This window comes from Pan troglodytes, chromosome 18 (genome assembly GCF_028858775.2).
Source record: "Pan troglodytes isolate AG18354 chromosome 18, NHGRI_mPanTro3-v2.0_pri, whole genome shotgun sequence".
In the NCBI taxonomy this organism is placed as follows: Eukaryota; Metazoa; Chordata; class Mammalia; order Primates; family Hominidae; genus Pan; species Pan troglodytes.
Genome location: NC_072416.2, coordinates 79322908 through 79342680, shown reverse-complemented (window position 1 = coordinate 79342680; position 19773 = coordinate 79322908). Strand labels below are relative to the sequence as shown.

General features: G+C 50.6%; 1 protein-coding gene across 1 annotated transcript in view; it reads left to right on the top strand.

The window, feature by feature from the left end:
* The window catches only part of LOC454266 (polycystin-1-like protein 2), a 101201-nt gene that overhangs the window by 21063 nt on the left and 60365 nt on the right, over positions 1–19773 (top strand). The window contains 9 exon segments of the mRNA XM_054668490.2: positions 1238–1379; positions 3041–3217; positions 5254–5399; positions 6090–6284; positions 9931–10062; positions 12879–13061; positions 15019–15143; positions 16222–16348; positions 17264–17395. Of these exon segments, the coding sequence (XP_054524465.2) occupies positions 1238–1379; positions 3041–3217; positions 5254–5399; positions 6090–6284; positions 9931–10062; positions 12879–13061; positions 15019–15143; positions 16222–16348; positions 17264–17395 (1359 nt within the window).

Below are 19773 nucleotides of genomic sequence, written 5' to 3'. Positions count from 1 at the left end.
GGGAGAAAATCAGGGAATTGACAGCAGGGCAGATGGGCACAAAGGAGCATAAGCTCTGGAGAAACTTTGCAGCGGGTGCTCTTGCCATCTCAGCAAAAGTCCTGCTTCCCAGGCGGACAATCCTAACTCCAGCTTTCGTGGACTGACCATTGGCCAACGACTGATGGGTGGAGGGTCTAATAGCCCAGCTTCTCTGTCCCCAGGTAGGGTGATTTCAGTTGTGCAACTTACACTTCAGGGCTCTCCGTGTGACCAGGCTGAGGCTGGATGCTTCCAGTAACTGTTTTTTGCCTTGTTTTGTTCTCTGCAGTTTCTCTCTCTCCACTGCTTTTCCCTGTCAATCCTCCTTCAATAAATAAGCTGCACACAAGGCTGGATATGGTGGCTCATGCCCATAATCCCAACACTTTGGGAGGCCAAGGCAGGCAGATCACCTGAGGTCAGGGGTTTGAGACCAGCCTGGCCAACATGGTGAAACCCCATCTCTGCTAAAAATACAAAAACATTAGCGGGGTATGGTGATGCGTGCCTATAATTCTATCTACTTGGGAGGCCAAGGCAGGAGAATCACTTGAACCTGGGAGGCAGAGGTTGCAGTGCACAGAGATCATACACTGCACTCTAGCCTGGGAAGCAGAGTGAGACTCCATCTCAAAAATATTTTCTTTTTAATTTTTTTTTTGTTTGTTTTGTTTTTTGAGACAGAGTCTCACTCTGTCACCCAGGCTGGAGTACAGTGACACAATCTCAGCTCACTGCAACCTCTGCCTCCTGGGTTCAAGCAATTCTCCTGCCTTAGCCTCCCAAGTAGCCAGGATTACAGGCACGTAACACCATGCCCGGCTGATTTTCATACTTTTAGTAGAGATAGAGTTTCACCATGTTGGCCAGGCTGGTCTTGAACTCCTGAGCTCAGATGATCCGCCCACCTCAGCCTTCCAAAGTGCTGGGATTAGAGGTGTGAGCCACTGTGCCTGGCTCAAAAATAAACAAATAAATAACCTGCACACAAATCCCCATCTCAGGCTCTGCTTCTGGGGAGCCCAATCTAAGACAGACACCGCAATGAGGCTGGAAAGTGTATATTCCGGGTGACTTCTTGGGGAGCTGTGGCTGCCTGTCCTCCGTTCATCAGTAATAAATCTGAAAGGCTGTCTAGCACCCAGAAGCCACTGTCCTGCTGCTGTCCTGTGGCCTGGCTGTAGCGTCAGCAGCCCTGGGCCATCCTCTCTTTCAGGCCGAGCCCCTCCCGGATGCCTGCAGACTCAGAGGATTTTGGCCAAGGTCCTTAACCCTCCTCCAGAGCAACACCTCCACGTTGCTGCTGAACAGCTCGTTTCTGCAGTCCCGGGGAGAGGTCATCCGAATCAGAGCCACAGGTGCGAAACCTCCCTTTTATCTCCTCTCAGGGAACCCAGATAAACCCAGAAACACTCAGATATTGGGCGTCAGTTTATTTTTCTTTTAAATATTGAAATAGAGAGATGGGATCTCACTATGTTGCCCAGTCTGGTCCTGAACTCCTGGAGCCAAACGATCCTCCTGTCTCAGCCTCCTAAAGTGCTGGGATGGCAGCTGTGAGTCACCACACCCAGTCAGGGCATCAGCTTAGTGCAGAGGCCACAGCGCAGGCTCTGGTGTAAATCGCTCCATTGCCACTTTCTACGTGGGAGACTCTAGGCAGAGGATTTCGCCTCTCTATGCCTCAGTTTCCTGACATGTAAACTGGGATAATTGAAATGCCTGCCTCAGAATGGTTATTTTGCAGGATGAATGACATAACCCCAGTGTTACAAGCAGGTCATTCTGGGGTCGTGCAACCTGTACACCCTGCCAGGATTGTTCAGGGCTTCTCGTTTAAAACAAGCTCTGTGTGAGAAACATAGATTCTCAAACACACCAACAATGGAGGTGATGATTCTTTTTAGGAAGGATTGCTTTGCTTCCATATTTCCCGAAGTGGCCCACAGACCATGCACATCAGGATAAACAAGGAATTAGTTAAACATGCACACTCTTGGGTCCACCCCAAACTTTTCGAATTAGGTCTAGGCCAAGGAATGAGTTTTTATGGGCTCAAATTCTCTTTATGCCCAGCTCTTCCAGGCATGCGCTCTCTGAAAACGTAGGTGGCTACTCCAGGTGATGTGGGATGTGACTGCAGGTCCACTCGTGGCTCTTAACAGTGATCTCGGGGCCTGGGAAGAGTGTGGGCTTCGGGGTGGGCTCAGCCTGTTTCCGGATCCTGGTTTTGGTCTTTCCTGGCTCTGTGATCTTGAGCATTTTCCCAGCATACTCCCAGCTCACGAGATCTCTGTGGGGAAGCTATTATCATCAGCCGCATTCTACAGATGAGGAACTGACTCTGGAAAAGGTCACGTTCTCAGCCCGGGTCCAGTGGCTCATGCCTGTAATCCCAGCACTTTGGGAGGCTGAGGCGGGAGGATCCCTTGAGGCCAGGAGTTCCAGACCAGCCCTGGCAACAGAGCGAGACCCTGTCTCTACAAAAATTAGAAAATTAGCCAGCCGTAATGGTGTACTCCTGTGGTGCTAGCTGACTTGAGAGGCCAAGGCAGTGGAATCACTTAAGCGTAGGAGTTCAAGGCTACAGTAAGCTATGATTGCACCACTGGACTCTAGCCTAGGTGACAGTGCAAGACCCTATCTCTAAACAGAAAAAAAATTAGGAAAACAAAATTGGAAAAGAAAAGGTCAAGTCTGAAGTCACTTGGTTAACAAATGGCAGAACTAAAATTCAAGCTCAGGTCTGTCTGATTATCTTCCCCTACCTCTGCCCAGTTTCTCAAAGTGAGGCCCTGGGATCCCTTGCATCAGGGAGAGTTGTTTTGGGGTTTCATTGTTTAATTGTTAGATATGTACGTTTCTGGGCTCTTCCCAGATCCAGAGACATCTGAGGTTCTGTGTTTGAAGTAGAGCCCAAGAATCTTTGTGTTTAACGAGCTCAGGGGGCAATCTAACAGCAGGATGGAGTTTGTGGGCCCCACGTGGCCCCCTGAACATGATCTGTCTTTACTCCCAGCACTGACCAGGCATGCCTATGGGGAGGACACCTATGTGATCAGCACTCTGCCTCCCCCTGAGGTGCCTGCCTGCACTATTGCCCCAGAGGAGGGCACCGTTCTGACGAGCTTTGCCATCTTCTGCAACGCCTCCACAGCCCTGGGACCCCTGGAGTTCTGCTTCTGTCTGGAATCAGGTACCGGCTGAAGACTCTGCTCTTCCCTTAGCTCCTGGGCTCATCTTCTTGCAGAACAGGGGCCTGTTCTCTCTGGGAGCTGCAAAGAATATGTTCCGTGTGCGAGAGAGGTTGGCAGGATGAGGGCTCCCCTAAACCTCAACCCCTAGCCCCAAGACACTGACTCAGCCATCACTCCACAGAGACATGAGAAGAAGGTCTCATCATTAGCTCTTCCACAACTGGAAGCCAAAATCCATTGCCCTGGCATGGGGGACACTGATGGAGTGAAATGAATGAGGATACCCAAAAGTATGACCATGTGGGGCCACACCAAGACACCATCCCCCAACCCCTGCTCACCACACACACACACACAAACACACACACACACACACACACACACTTGTAGTAGCTGGGACTCCCAGAAGCCTGGAGCTATTCAGGAAGACAGAGATGGGTCTGGTTAACAGAATCTTCAACAATTTCATTGACGCTGCTTTGCAAGCAGCCCCAGGGAATGGGTGATAATTGCAGGACTAGCTGAGCTGAAAGAACATTTTTGCAAAGGTGTACAGGTGACAAACATGGAAGACCCCATCCACAATGCATAAAACCCTACACAGTCTCCCTGCTGTCACCCTAACCACTCACACCCCAGGACAGCCACAGGGCATTAGCAGGAGAGATGAGGGAGCCACTCACATTGCATTTATTCTTCCATTTGGGGAGTGATTGGTCCTTGGAGGGCTCATCTGAGCCCTGATCTCCACCCAGTGGGCTTTGGCTTCTTCTTTTTTTTTTTTTTTTTTTTTTTTTGAGACAGAGTTTCGCCTTGTTGCCGAGGCTGGAGTGCGGTGGCACGATCTCGGCCCACTGCAACCTCAGCCTCCCGGATTCAAGCGATTCTCTTGCCTCAGCTTCCCGAGTAGCTGAGATTACAGGTGCCCGCCACCACACCCGGCTAATTTTTGTATTTTTAGTAGAGATGGGGTTTCACTATGTTAGCCAGGCTAGTCTCAAACTCCTGACCTCAGGTGATCTGCCTGCCTCGGCCTCCCAAAGTGCTGGGATTACAGATGTAAGCCACACGCCCAGGAGGGCTTTGGCATTCTGTGCTCTGAAAATGCTCTAATCAGATTGTAAATTTCCTCCAAAGTCAGGCACCAGGAGTGTTGCCAGGATGGTCCCCCAAATCCAGCATCAAACATCACAACGGCATAAACACTACACCTTGATTAGGGAAAGTGCACGTCAGCTATTGTAATACCTAAGGGAGTGTAGTTTTCACGAGCTCCCTGTCTAATAGATGTGGAAGTGCATCGCCATTAAGAGGGCTGTGAATGGGGCTGAGTCTGAAAGGAAAAAGTTCAAGCAAGGTAAGTGGATGTTATTTCAAACTGCGTCCCGCCAGAGGGAAAGGCCAGGACAGCTGCCCTAATTCCAATGGGCTATTCCTCTTTAGTACCTCTCCCCCATCATCCAAGTGAGCACGGAGGCAGGAAAGTGTGGCTACATAAAAACGAGTCCCAGGCTGGGCGTGGTGGCTCATGTCAGTAATCCCAGGAACTTTGGGAGGCTAAGGTGGGTGGATCACCTGAGGTCAGGAGTTCGAGACCTAATTTTTACTTTTTTTTTGTAGAAACAACGTCTTCCTAATTTGCCCAGGCTGGTCTTGAACTCCTCGCCCCTGAGCTAATTTTTAAGTTGTCATTGTTGCTCCTCCTCCTCCTCCTCCTTCTTTTTCTTCCTCTTATAATTTGGTTTACCACCTTGACTTTTTAAAAAAAAAACTGTAAATGGGATGTTTTTCCTGCAATTTTTTATGGATTTTAGTAAAATTTTTCCAAAGTTACAGCAACCTGCAGTTGCTTAGAGAAGACAGTGAATCAGCATATGTGACTGTCTCATACTTGAAAGTGTGGAATCCCGAGAGCCTACCATGCCTTCAAGAGCTGTGGCTTTTGTGTCCCTGTCGCCAGCCTCTACCTGAGTGGGTTGCAGTCTACCTGGGGCTTAGCGATGCCCCCTCATCGGTCAATTTCTGGTTTTGCCAGGTTCCTGCCTACACTGTGGCCCTGAACCTGCCCTCCCATCAGTGTATCTGCCACTTGGAAAGGAGAACAATGACTTTGTGCTGACAGTAGTTATTTCTGCCACCAATCATGCAGGGGACACACAGCAGACCCAGGCCATGGCTAAGGTGGGTGGTGGCAGTGGCCACTGTTTCTTTACTGAGAAAAATTCTCCACCCATATGAACCTCACTAAAAGGATGGCCGGATGGAAGATAGCCAGGGGCATAGCCAGATAAGTCAGTGATTCATCCATTCCTTCCACAAATATTTACAGAGCATCTACCCTGGGCCACGTCCTGGGGGTATAGCCAGGGACACAACAGACATGGTCTCTACCTTTGTAGATGTTATGATTTAGTGGCCAGAATAGGGGGAGGGTCCTGGGAGCTGGTGGGTGGGTGAGGGGGGTTGGAGAATGACTCTGGCATGAGTTAGGCCAGCACCTTCAGAGAGCTCAGAAGAAGTAGGACCAAGATTAGCCAACAAGGACTCAAGGAAGAGCCTGGATAAGATCCCAAGAAGATTTCAAGCGTCAGAGGCCAGGTGGAGGTGGAAGAGGTTGAGACCAAGAGAGGAGGGCGGCCAGTGGTAGAGCAATGACTTGCGCCAGGCTGGAGCCGACCAAGGCTTGGTTTGGGTGGCTGTCAGCTGCCTGGTGCGAACAGGTCTGGGTGCCCTCCAGCCTCAGGAAGTGCTCGAGAGCCCACAGGCCAGGCCAAAGGCATCCAAGCCTCTCTGACCCCACATGAAGACCCCTGACTTCAGAGGCCAGGTTCTTCCTAGCAGGTTCTGAGCATATTTCTGATTTCCTAACAGGTGGCACTCGGAGACACATGTGTTGAGGATGTAGCATTCCAGGCTGCCGTGTCAGAGAAAATCCCCACAGCTCTGCAAGGCGAGGGTGGCCCCGAGCAGCTCCTCCAGCTGGCCAAGGCTGTGTCCTCTGTGCCGAACCAAGAGCATGAAAGCCAGGGCTCAGGACAGTCACTGAGCATAGACGTCAGACAGAAGGTACCCGTGGGAAGCTGGGGGGCTCCTTTCATTCCCTTCCTCTGGGGCCCCAGGGTCTGCATGCGGCCATTTGGGCTGTGGATCAAGGTTCATGGATCAGGGGAGAAACCTGTGGTGTCTCCCAAGCGGCTGACACCACCTCCCTCTCTGGTCTTTTGGGTGAGTGACATAAAGTGAAGAAAATGCCTTCTTCCTTGGTAACCTGCTTTCTCGGCTGGCCCTCATGGAGGCACAGGCCTCTGGGATGGGGGGAGTTTAGAACACATCACCCCCTGCCTTTCATGTTTCAGATGACCAGGCAGAGCCCCAGAGCAGAAAGGGGACTGTCCTCGGTCACATGGGTAGCGGTTTGGAGTTGGACCACAGATGGCGTCCCGGCTTTGTCACTTACCATTCGCATTGTCACAGGCCAGGGACCAAACCTCTCTAAGCCTCAGTTTCCCCATATAGAAGAATACTAGTCTCGTCATACAATTGTAGTAAGAGTTAAATAAGAATTACGATCACTGCAACTAAAAAACTAGATAAGACCGCCAACATTCAATCAGTTTTAATCTACAAAAATGGCCGTTCCATGTGTTACAACCTAGTATGATAAACTATTGCAGAACGTATGATTGTGTCCACTCCCAGCGTGTGCCACATGAGTTTGTGTTCGTGTGTGTGCATGCACACACCCACACACACACCCCTGTGGGCACGGAGAAGAGAAGAAAGACTTCTCTTGGCTCCCTGAAAGGTTTGCAGGAAGGTACTGAGTGTGGTGCTAGAGGCCTGGTAGGTACTTAATACAGGAAGCCGGATTGTCATTGTGGTCGCTTACCGAGAGAAACTAACATGTATCAAGCACCTGCTATGAGCTGCCAGGCCCTGAATTAGGGCTTCATGAATCTGTAATCCCCACTACAACCCTGGAAGGTAAATGGTGAGGCCTCCATCTATGTTACAGCTGAGGAAACAGAGGGTAAGAGAATCAGAGGTGCCTGCCTGGGTCCCTGTGTCTGGTAAGTGGTGAAGCCTGGGTTCAAACCCAGTTTAGGGGTTCCCCCTCCACCTCCAGCCCTCTTACCCCAGACCCCCTGCCACATACATACACATTAGCTCTCACACATACATACACACTTTCACACGCACTCTTATGCACACACACACACACTCAAACATGTTCACACACACACTCACAAACACATTCACATACTCCCACACACATACTCACACACTTATACACATATACATACATGCTCACACACTCACTCATATGACTCATACTCACACACATACACACACTGACAGATGCTCACACACACACACACTCACATATACACACATACACATGCACACACAAACTCACACACATGCTCACACACATACACTGACACGCTCTCACACACACACATACTCCCACACACGATTATGCTTTCACACATACACACACATACATACACACTCACACACTTTCACACACGCACAGCTCTCATTCTTGGTCACATTCACTCCGAGAAGTACCAATGGGAAGCGTCCCCTGGACATCCTGTGGTCCCCAAGCACACAGACCACACGGCCTAACCCAAGGTCTCCCCATGAAATGCCCGGGGCCTGGCACAAGACAGATGTCAAACTCTCACTGGGCAGCTGAGAAGATGTTAACAAGGGCTCTGTTGAGACAGGTGTGTGCAGCGCTTAGGGAACAAACTAGACAGCGTGGAGGACGCCAGGGGCCCGGCCTGCCATGAGCAGGATCCAGGGGGCGGCTGCCCACAGAGGGACTCTCTGGTAGGAGCTGTGGCTTTTGAAGAATGAGGCGGCCAGCCCCCGGTGACCTGGCCGGGGGCATCAGGAGAATGACCCCTCCCAGCTCTCTCTCCTCCTGCCATCTCGTCCCCTGCTGGGCTCCTGCTGGATGAGTCCATTTGCCGGAGGGTCCAGAGCCGGTGACATCCTTACCCAGGGTAGGTGACAAACGATGGGGTTAGGGCCTGCAGAAGCAAATGTGAGATTACCCATTATCTGAGTTTCCCTTCTGGAATATTCTGCAAAGAGTCTCCTGCCACACTGACCTATTCTTTCCTCAACCCAAGACACAGCCGGGATGGAGGCCTGGCTGTCCCTGGAATGGATGGCAGATGCACTCATACTTGGAAGCTTCGGGAAAGCCTGTCAGGCTGAGCCAGGTGTGAGCAACAGGCCACGGTGTCTCTGCCCCATCAAAAGTGGCTGCTGCTTAAATCTAAGTCATTATTAAAATTAAATGAAGTTACAAATGACAGTTCTACTGGGCAGTGCTGAAATGATGTTCTTAGTTTTTCTCTGCTCCTACCAAAGCCCCTCACCAGCCCCTCATTAGTGCTTTGTAGTGTAGAAAGCACTTGACCCTGAAGCCCGTGGCCTGGCCCAAGACAGGAGTGGAGGGCTGGGTAGGGGGGTCCTTGTCCCCACTGCTGCAAAGGCACACAGGGACCCCAAGCCTCCGGTGAGACCTCCCATCCATGCCAGACCAACAGTCATCCAGTTTCTGAATTTCATGCCATTCTGGTCACAGGTGCCACGCTGAGACACAATTTATTTTCAAATAGTGCCAAATTCTACAGATTCAATTTGAAGATTTGGAGAAAGCTTGAGACATCCTATATATGTTTGCTAGGGCTGCTGTTACAAATGACCACAAAGATCGTGGCTTAACGCAACACGCATTTATTCACTTTATAGTTCTGGAGGCCAGAAGTTTAAAATGGGGTCCACTGGGCCAAAATTAAGGTGTTGGCAGAGCTGCAAACCTGGAGGCTCCAGGGGAGAAGCCATTCCTTGCCTTTTCCGGGTTCTAGAGGCCGCCTGCGCTCCTTGACTCCTCTCTTCAAAGCCAGCCACGCAGCATCTCCAAAGTCCTCTCCTCTCCCTCTCTCTCCCCACCCTTACCTCATCCTCTTTCCCTCTCTTTCTCTTCCCCCTACCCCTGCCTCCATCACCCATCTCCTGTTCTGATTAACGTTCCTACCTCCCTCTTAGAAGGGTCGTATGATGACGTTGGTCCCACCTGTTCGGATAATCTCTCCATCTCAGAATTTTTAACTTAATTGCTTCTCCAAAATGACTTAATCAAAGTGCCTTTTGCCACATTCAGTAACATATTCACAGGTTTCAGGGATGTGAATGTGGGCATCTTCAGGGGGCTGTTATCTGCCTAATCACACATCATACAAGGCAGACAGAGGTCTGCAGGGCTTTAGAAACCACCAGTGAGGCCAGGTGCGGTGGCTCACACCTGTAATACCTGCACTTTGGAAGGCTGAGGCAGGTGGATCACTTGAGGTCAGAAGTTCAAGACCAGCCTGGCCAACATGGCAAAACCCTGTCTCTACTAAAAATACAAAAAATTAGCTGGTGATGGTGGTGCACACCTGTAATCCCAGCTACTCAGGAGGCTGAGGCCCGAACCCAGGAGGCAGAGATTGCAATGAGTCGAGATCATGCCACTGTACTCCAGCCTGGGTGACAGAGCGAGACTCTGACTCAAAAAAAAAGAAAAGAAAAGAAAAGAAAAAGAACCCCCTAATAACCCTGGTCACTCCTGACCCTGCATCTTCCTGACACTACTTCATGGAGCCATGGAATTACATTTCCTCTCCCTGCCTTTCTCCCCCGTGCCAAGGTCAGAGAGCATGTGCTGGGATCACTGTCTGCAGTCACCACCGGCTTGGAGGACGTGCAGAGGGTGCAGGAGCTGGCCGAGGTGCTGAGAGAGGTGACCTGCCGGAGTAAGGAACTCACACCCTTGGCCCAGGTGAGTAGCTCCCATCTACGGAGGCTAACATGGGACACGCTCCTTCACAGCAGGTGGGTGATCAGCATAGGTTGAAGGGGTCCCTTGGTCACAGGGCTATTTTGGGGCTGCCAAGACCTCTGCCGTCTTCTTTCCAGGGGTCCTGCATGGGTCATTCATGGGAAGGTGCCCCTCCTGCAGCCCATGTATCTCATGCTGGGTGAGAGGGCCTGTTTGCCCAGACTCTCACTCCTGCATCTGCTGGTGAGCAAGTTGAGGGAGTAACTGAATCTCATTAATATTTGGGTGGCCAAATGTGAGTCCAGACACTGCTACTGACTGCCCATGTTCTCCACTTCAGTACATGCCAGCCTGACATCCGGCTGCCAGCTCCTGTGCTTCCTTATCCTTCTGGGGGTTTTCTCTGATCCTCAGAGCCTACTCTACCTGCCCATATGACTGTGAATTCATGCAGTGTTCAGTGACTAATGAAGCTGGCGTATAAACACCCCAGCTACCTCACCCATCTTGATGGATAATCCCAAGCAGGAGTGAATCCCAGGTAATGGGCTTGATCACACTCCTGTACTGGCTTCCACCCTTCCCTGTCTCACACCCCCTACTCCCCACAAGTGTTTCTTGGGATCATGTCCAAATAAATGACTTGCTCTCAAATTCTTGCTCTGGGATCTGCTTCTTGGAGAACTCAAATTAAAACACCGTGTTCCCAGGGTTCTGACAGCCAAGGGTTAAAAAAGAAGCCATGGGCAAGGCGCGGTGGCTGACGTCTGTAATCCCAGTATTTTGGGAGGCAGAGGCAGGAGGATCGCTTGAGGCCAGGAGTTTGAGACCAGCCTGGGCAACATAGTGAGACCTCATCCCTTCAAAAACAAAACAAAGGCCCGGCACAGTGGCTCATGCCTGTAATCCCAGCACTTTGGGAGGCCGAGGCAGGTGGACTGCCTGAGGTCAGGAGTTTGAGACCAGCCTGGCCAACATAGTGAAACCCCAATTCTACTAAAAATACAAACATTAGCTGGGCGTGGTGGTGTGTGCCTGTAGTCCCAGCTACTCGGGAGGCTGAGGCAGGAGAATTGCTTCAACCCAGGAGGTGGGGGTTGCAGTGAGCCGAGATCGTGCCACTGCACTCCAGCCTGGGTGATAGAGACTCCATCTCAAAAAACAAACAAACAAACAAAAACAAAGCGAAACAAAATTGGTTGGGCATCATGATACACACCTGTAGTCCTAGCTACTTGGGAGATTGAGGTGGGAGGATCAATTGAGCCCAGAAGGTCGTGGCTGCAGTGAGCCATGATTGTGCCACTACACTCCAGCATGGCAGACAGATCAAACCCTATGAAAAAAAATAACAATAAAAAGAAGCCCTAAAAACAGGGAAAGTGGGCCAGCACAGTGGCTCATGCCTGTAATCCCAGCACTTCAGGAGCCTGAGGCAGTAGGATCACTTGATCCCTAGAGTTCAAGCCCAGTCTGTGAAACATAGGGAAACCACATCTTTACAAAAAAAAAAAAAAAACACCTAAATACTGGCTTATACCTGTAGTCCCAGCTACTCAGGAGGCTGAGGCATAAGGGACACTTGAGCCCAGGAGTTCGAGGTTACAGCAAGCCATGCTTGTGCTACTGCACTCCAGCCTGGACAACAGTAAGGATCTGTCTCAAAAACAAACAAAAAAACAGAAGAGAAGAGATCTGTCCTGGCTTTGCCCCACCTACTCTGGTAGGAGGTTGTGCCCCTAAAATCTTCCAGCCTGAAGCCAGCAAGGCTGGTCTTGATTCTGGGGCTAATTCTTGATATGACACTTCCCATTTACACATCCATTTGCTAATCCATCTATTTACATGCATATACACTGTATATACATGGACCTGTACACATCCTCCACTCTATCCTTCTATCCATTCATGCATGCATTAATTTCATCATTCATTTAACAAATGCTTCCTGAATGTCAAGTATGTGCCAGGTAACATGCAACGCATTGAGAATTCAGCAGCAAATCATGTAGACATGGCATCTGCCATTATGGTCCTTTCAGACTACTGAGACAGCCAGACATTAGACAAATAATTTCAAAAATACATATAAAACTACAAAATTTGAATATGTACTGAATCCACCCACCCACCCACCCACGCAACCATCCACCTATTCATTCATCTACCATCCACCCATCTATTCATCCATCATTCATCCATCCTCCATCCATTCATCTTCCACCCATTCATCCATCCACCTGTCATCCATCCATCCACCCACTTATCCATCCTTCATTCTCCATCCATCCACCCCCCCACCATTCATCCATCCACCCACCATCCACCCATCCATCCATCTACCATCCATCCACCCACCCATCCATCCATCCATTCATCACCCATTCATCCTCCATCCACCCATTCATTCATTCATCCTCCATCATCCATTTTCCACCCATCCACCTGTCATCCATACATCCATTTATCCAACTGCCTATCCACCCTTCATTTATCCTTCCATCCATCCATGCATCCATCCATCCGTCCCCTAGTCATTGAATGTTCCTGAAAACCTGCTATGTGCTGGGCACTGTGCAGGGCGTTCTGGGAAGGATTCAGAGGCAGACCAGGCTACTCTCCTGGAGGATCTCAGAGGACTGTAAGGTGGGAGGACCTGGTCTCAAGCCGGAGATACAGGGAGCTTGTGTGCCAGGTCTAGCCCAGCTCTTTCCTGGCTTGTTCCCCTCCTTGCTTCCCTTGTCCCTTGAATGACACAGGAATGGTCTATCTTAAGCAGAGGCTCACACCGCTTTTCCTTATTTGGGTGAACCCAGTGGGAGGCCAGCTTGGCTCTACAGCATGCCAGTGAGGCCCTGTTGACAGTGAGTGCCAAGGCCCGCCCTGAGGACCAGAGGTGCCAGGCAGCCACCAGGGACCTGTTTCAGGCTGTGGGCAGTGTGCTGGAAGCTTCCCTGAGCAACAGACCAGAAGAGCCTGCGGAGGCCAGCAGCAGCCAGGTGGGTGTCCAGGCCAGATGCAGACCTCACACACACTGAATGCTTAGTCACATCAGCTTTTCTAGGTGGAACTTTTCCCCCCATCTTGCAGATGAGGAAAACTGAGGCACAGAGGTTAAGGTGTTGCCCTGGGAGGTGGAAGAAAATTTCCAGAGAGCATGCCGGGCGCGGTGGCTCAAGCCTGTAATCCCAGCACTTTGGGAGGCCGAGGCAGGAGGATCACCTGAGGTCAGGAGTTCAAGACCAGCCTCAACATGGAGAAACCCCATGTCTACTAAAAATACAAAATTAGCTGGGCGTGATGGCTGGTGCCTGTAATCCCAGCTACTCGGGAGGCTGAGGCAGGAGAATTGCTTGAACCTGGGAGGCGGAGGTTGCAGTGAGCCGAGATCATGCCATTGCACTCCAGCCTGGGCAACAAGAGTGAAACTCCTTCTCAAAAAAAAAAAAGAAAAAAAAAAGAAAATTTCCAGAGAGCAGGGCTTCCGGGAGGCAGTGTGGAGTGGTGGGCAAATCACAGGCTCTGGAATGAGACGGTCTGAGTTTGAATCCTGCCTCTGTCGCTTAGGAGGCTTGTGACCTGGGCAAGTTACAGAGCTTACCTAAGACTCATTTCCTTATGTGTAAATCAAGGCACTCTGCCTCGTCCCAAATAAGCTGCCAACTGGAGAGATCATATGGACCCACTAGCAGGTCTGGGTAAACTTGTGGTTCATTTTACCAAGAACACAGAAGAGAGGCAGCTGCCCAGAGTAAGAATAGGTGTAGCACTGTCTCACGTGGCCCCAGCATCCTGGTGGGGACATAGCCTCCTAGATGGCATCATGACAGAGCCACAAAACCCATTTCTTGCTGTTGCAAGGTTCTTTATCACATGGGGCCATCACCTCTATTCAGGAAGAACTGAAAGACACACAACACGCAAAGATGCGTGGATGCACACATGCACATGCTCAGACACACTCAATCTCCACAAACACACACAAAAACACATGGCCACACTCACACTCATGTGCAAGCTCACACACACACTGAGAGGCCCTCATACTCACACGGCCTCAAGCACACACTTTTGCACACAGATGCGCATTTACACACACGCATCTTCACACAGGGCCATGCAGTCACATGCACTCACATACTCACAGACCCTCACATATGGTTGCACACTCCATAATCATGAAGTCACCTATGCACACTCACACACTCAAACACTGTACCCACACACACGCTCAGGACCACACTCACATTCGCTCACATATACACACGCTCAAACACTCACATTCACATGCAGTGACGTCACCCTCACACTGTGTGTTCACGTGTGTGCGCACGTGCACATATACACTCTCACACACACACTCACACCCACATGATCTGTGCCCCAACAGGAATTATGTGCAAACATCCAGCCCTTCCTGGGTCCCCGCACCAGCCGTGGTGTCAGGATGCATCTCATCTGGGGGTTGGGACGGGTGGGGAGCAGATTCGAAGCCCAGGTGACCTGGTGAAATGGCCTCGCTCTCAGCTGTCCATTTCCCCTGGAACAAGCCTTAGGGTGCTGGCAGATGTCAGCAGCCCAGACAGCCACATTGTCTGACAGCCCAGCACACGGGCTCTGTAGCCATATGCTTTGCCGTGAGTCCTGGCTCTTCCCCTTATCAATTTGTGACCTCCCACAGCCTCCTACCCTCTCTGTGCCTCCATCCCCCATCTGTCCAGTGGGGCTAGTGAAGCCCCTGCCACACCGAGTTACTGTGAGGATGGAATGGGCTCGCAGAAGCCAGTCTGGAAGCTTTATGAGTACTGTTCTTGGGCCACCTCCGAGGCAGTCTTACTCCCTCCTCTCTGTACTCTCCCGATCCCTCCTGAAGGTCCCACATTGGCCTGGTGACAGTAACCAAAGATGGTGTATGGCAGCAGGTCCATAGCAACATCTTCCTGCCTCCTTTTCCAGTTTGCCACAGTGCCGCAGCTGCTTGGAGTCGTGGAGCATGTGCAGACCGCCCTCCTGCTGGGAAAACTGCCAGGGGGCCTTCCAGCCATGCTGGCCACCCCCTCCATCTCTGTGTACACAAACAGGTACAAACCAGCTGCATTACGGGTCCCCAAGAAAGCTCATCCCCTAACCTGGTTCATTCCACACCGGCACTCCAAAGCCTTGTGCTAGGCAGAGCTCAGGAGACCAGCCTTGGAGCTAGAGAAGTGATGGGACCTAGAGCTGGGAAGGGCTTCCCACCAAGAGAAGGCCCCCTTGTCACCATGTTGAGTGTTTGCACAGCACAGGAAAGGAGGCATGGAGTGCTAAGCCCAGTGTTAGATCCACCTGAAGGAGTCCTGAGAGACGGTCACATGGCAGCTGTGCAGGCAAGGGGGCTGAATGAATGGGACTAGCCTGCTGTTAACCATGCTGTGCATGTGTCTGGCCAGCCACTGCTCCTTGGGCCTGCAGGGACTCAAGATCCTCTTACTTTTGGCGTGCGCGCGCACACATACACACACACACACACACACACACACAGAGGGCTCATCTCTCAGTGAGCACTGATGCCATACCTGGGATGCTCCACACCTTCCATTCCTCCACCTGACAAGCAGGAGCTGGATAATGCTGCTGGCAACACTGGGACCCTCTGCCCCAAGCCTCAGTTCCTCCTGCCAGGGTTTCCCTCTTAGATCTCACAGACAGTTTCCCAAAGCAGTATCCTGATTAGAGGAACGATCTGAAGTGGGGTCCCCAACAAGATCAGAAAGGGGCAAGGTCAAAGACCAGAAAAGATGGGGCGGGGTTAAGACATGACGTTAGAGGTCCAGGTAGGAAGGGGAGATAATCCTGGAGAAAAACCCGCATCCAAGCTCATTTATTCATTCAACGAAAATACTGATGGACTACCTGTTATATGCCAGGCGCTGCTGTAGACATTGGGGGTACAGCAGTAAACCAGGCTGGCAAAGCCCCACCCTCATGGAGCCTCCAGTCTAGCTGCCTCTTGTGCTGCTTCTGCTGAAACAAACATGCTGAACCACCTATGGGGATCAAAACACACCCCCACTCTGATGGTGAAGCTGGGCTCCCAGTAGTGCAGGAGGTGTGGGGTCTCCCTCGAACACTGACTTTCTCCTCCCTCCCCTGCCACCTCTGTCCTCACCTTGTGGCCAGAATACAACCCTGGAGTTGGCAAGGCTCCTCCCTGCGCACTGATGCCGCAGACTCTGCAACCTTCACGCTGCCCGCTGCCTCCTCCCTCGGCTCTCTGGAGGGCGGCCAGGAGCCTGTGGATATAAAGGTAATAATGGTAGTAGCGTCCTTGGGGACAGCCTTTACAGTTTGCAGAGCACTTTCACGTGCATTTGCTCATTTGTGTTTAGTATGATGATGCCCGCTGTACCAGTGAGGTTCAATGATTTTCCCAAAGGCACAAGTAAGTGGTTCTGCCGGCCTTCAGACCTACACCTCTGGGCTCCCAGATTTACCCTCTTTCCACTGTGCTACAAAATTTCTCCAACAGCCTTGATTCAGGTAGTCACTGGTAATAAAGCTCTTCCAGCTTAGTGTCATAACTTGGAAATGGCCAACCCAGGCTCTCTTCCATCCGCAAATTAAAGCACGTCTGACTGTGTACTCCCTGAGCTCTAGTGAAAGCAAACATCTTTCTCTTAAAGACTTACTGGCTTTTGGGGAAGAAAGACTTGGATGGGGAGGCTGAGGACAGCAGATCACCCGAGGCCAGGAGTTCGAGACCAGCCTGGCCAACATGGTGAAACCCTATTTCTACTAAAAATAGAAAATTAGCCGGGCATGGTGGTGCACACCTGTAATCCCAGCTACTCAGGAGGCTGAGGCAGGGGAATGGCTTGAACCCGGAAGGCAGAGGTTGCAGTGAGCCGAGATTGTGCCATTACACTCCAGCCTGAGTGACAGAGCGAGACTGTGTCAAAAAAAAAAAAAAAAAAAAAGGCTTGGATGGTTTTACATTCCAGTCATTGCTCAGCCAAAGCAAGTCTGATATGGGTCCTCTACGGCAGGTTCTCTGCGGCCTCAGCCCTGAGGCTGGACACATGCCGGGGGAAGCAGCAGCAGCGGAAGGCAGGCCCCACCCGCCCCACACGCCAGGGCTACTTCTCCTTGAGTCTTAGGACCTTGTCTTTCACCCTCCAGCTTCTCAGGGGCCTTGGCCAACACTCCTTGCTCTTGGTTTCAGATGATGAGTTTCCCAAAGAGCCCCTTTCCAGCCCGAAGCCACTTTGATGTCAGCGGGACTGTCGGTGGCCTCCGTGTGACCAGCCCTAGTGGTCAACTCATACCTGTGAAGAATCTGTCGGAGAATATCGAGGTAGAAGTTTGGGGTGTCGTCAAAAGTCAGGTGGGCCCAGGCTGGAGTTCAGTGGCATGATCTCAGCTCACTGCAACTTCTGCCTCCCGGGCTCAAGCGATCCTCCCACCTTAGCCTCCCAAGTAGCTGGGGCAACAGGTGCAAGCCACCACACCCAGTTGATTTTTTTTTTTTTAAGTTTTGGTAGCAACAAGTTCTCACTATATTGCCCAGGCTGGTCTTAAACTCCTGGGCTCAAGCAGTCCTCCCACCTCGGCCTCCCAAAGTGCCAGGATTATAGGCGTGAGCCACTGCACCTGGCCACATTTCTGTATTTTTTTTTTTTTTTTTGAGATGGAGTTTTGCTCTTGTTGCCCAGATTAGAGTGTGATGGCGAGATCTCGGCTCACTGCAACCTCTGTCTCCTGGGTTCGAGTGATTCTCCTGCCTCAGCCTCCCGAGTAGCTGGATTACAAGCATGCGCCACCATGCCCGGCTAATTTTTTGTATTTTTATTAGAGACGGGGTTTCACCATGTTGGTCAGGCTGGTCTTGAACTCTCGACTTCAGGTGATCCACCTGCCTCGGCCTCCCAGAGTGCTGGGATTACAGGCGTGAGCCACCACGCCTAGCCTCTGTCTTCTTTTTCAACTTGGTTGAAATTGAAAGTTGGCCAATTAATTTTTTTTTTAAATGGTTAAAGAAGAGAATTTTCCAAAATGATCCTTACCAGCTGGTCCTGGTAGTTCACACTTTGGGACTGGTAGTCCCAGCACTTTGAGAGATCAAGGTGGGAGGATCACTAGAGACCAGGAGTTCAAGACCAGCCTCGGCAACAATGTGCAACACCATCTGTACAAAAAATACAAAAATTAGTCAGGTGTGATGGCATGCACCTGTGGTCCTAGCTACTCAGGAGGCTGAGGCAGAAGGATTGCTTAAGCCCAGGAGGTCGAGGCTGCAGTGAACCAAGATTAGTTTTAAAAATAACAGCAACAGGCTGGGCGCACTGGCGCATGCCTGTAATCCCAGCACTTTGGGAGGCTGAGGCGAGTGGATCACAAGGTCAGGAGATCAAGACCATCCCGGCCACCGTGGCGAAACACTGTCTATACTAAAAAAAAATACAAAAATTAGCTGAGTGTGGTGGTGCGGGCCTGTAATCCCAGCTACTTGGGAGGCTAAGGCAGGAGAATGGCCGGAACCCGGGAGGCAGAGATTACAGTGAGCCAAGATCGTGCCACTGCACTCCAGCCTGTCGACAGAGTGAGAATCCATCTCAAAAACAAAAAACAAAAGAACAGCAAACAAAAAAAGGTCCTTACCCTAGCTTAATCATTGTACTTAACTTAAAACTACAAATGCATGTTCATTCACCAATCCTTGGGTATATAACCAGAGTTTTCCTGGTTATATAAATCTATTGTTTGGAATTTTAGTTATCTTTGTTACATAAACCATTCCCACTACATAGCCTCTAAAATGTCCAGTTAGGCTGGGCACAAGGGCTTACACCTGCAATCCCAACACTTTGGGAGGCTAAGGCGAGTCGATCACCTGAGATCAGGAGTTTGAGACCAGCCTGGCCAACAGTAAAACAGTTTGCATAGCACTTTCTCGTGCATTTGCTCATTTGTGTTCAGTAAAACTCCGTCTCTACTAAAAACACAAAACTGGCTGGGCGTGATGGCGGGCACCTGTAGTCCCAGCTACTCAGAAGGCTGAGGCTGGAGAATCACTTGAACTTGGGAGGCAGAGTTTGCAGTGAGCCATGATCGCACCGTTGCACTCCAGCCTGGGCAACAGAGCAAGACTCCATCTCAAAAAAATAAATAAAAAATAAAATGTCCAGTTAGATTTTCTTTAAAGAAAAACGTAAACATACCATGGTGCAATCTAAATTCATTTTTTCAAAATTTTAATGATTCTATTCTAGTCTTCTACAATTTTCTCATCAATGCCTAATTCAATAACAATTTTAGTGATGTCTGTGTTCTCATCCCTGGAGCCTGTGAATATGTCACCTTAAATGCAAAAGGGAGGTCAGGTGTGGTAGCTCACACCTGTAATCCCATCACTTTGGGAGGCTAAAGTGGGAGGATCACATGAGCCCGAGACTTCAAGGTTATAGTGACCTTTGGTCATGCCATTGCACTCCAGCCTGGGTAACAGACCCAGGCCCTGTCTAAAAACAAAAACCCAACAAAACTGCAAAAGGGATTTTGCAGATGTGCTTGAGTCTTGCCCATCTTGAGCTGGGGAGATTATCCTGGGTTATCTGGTGGGCTCCGCGTCTTCCCAGGGGTCCTTATAAAAGGGAGGCAGAAAGGGAGGTGACTCCAGAAGACAAAAAGGTGACTTGATGCCAGAAGCAAGAGGCTGGAGTAATGCGAGGAAGG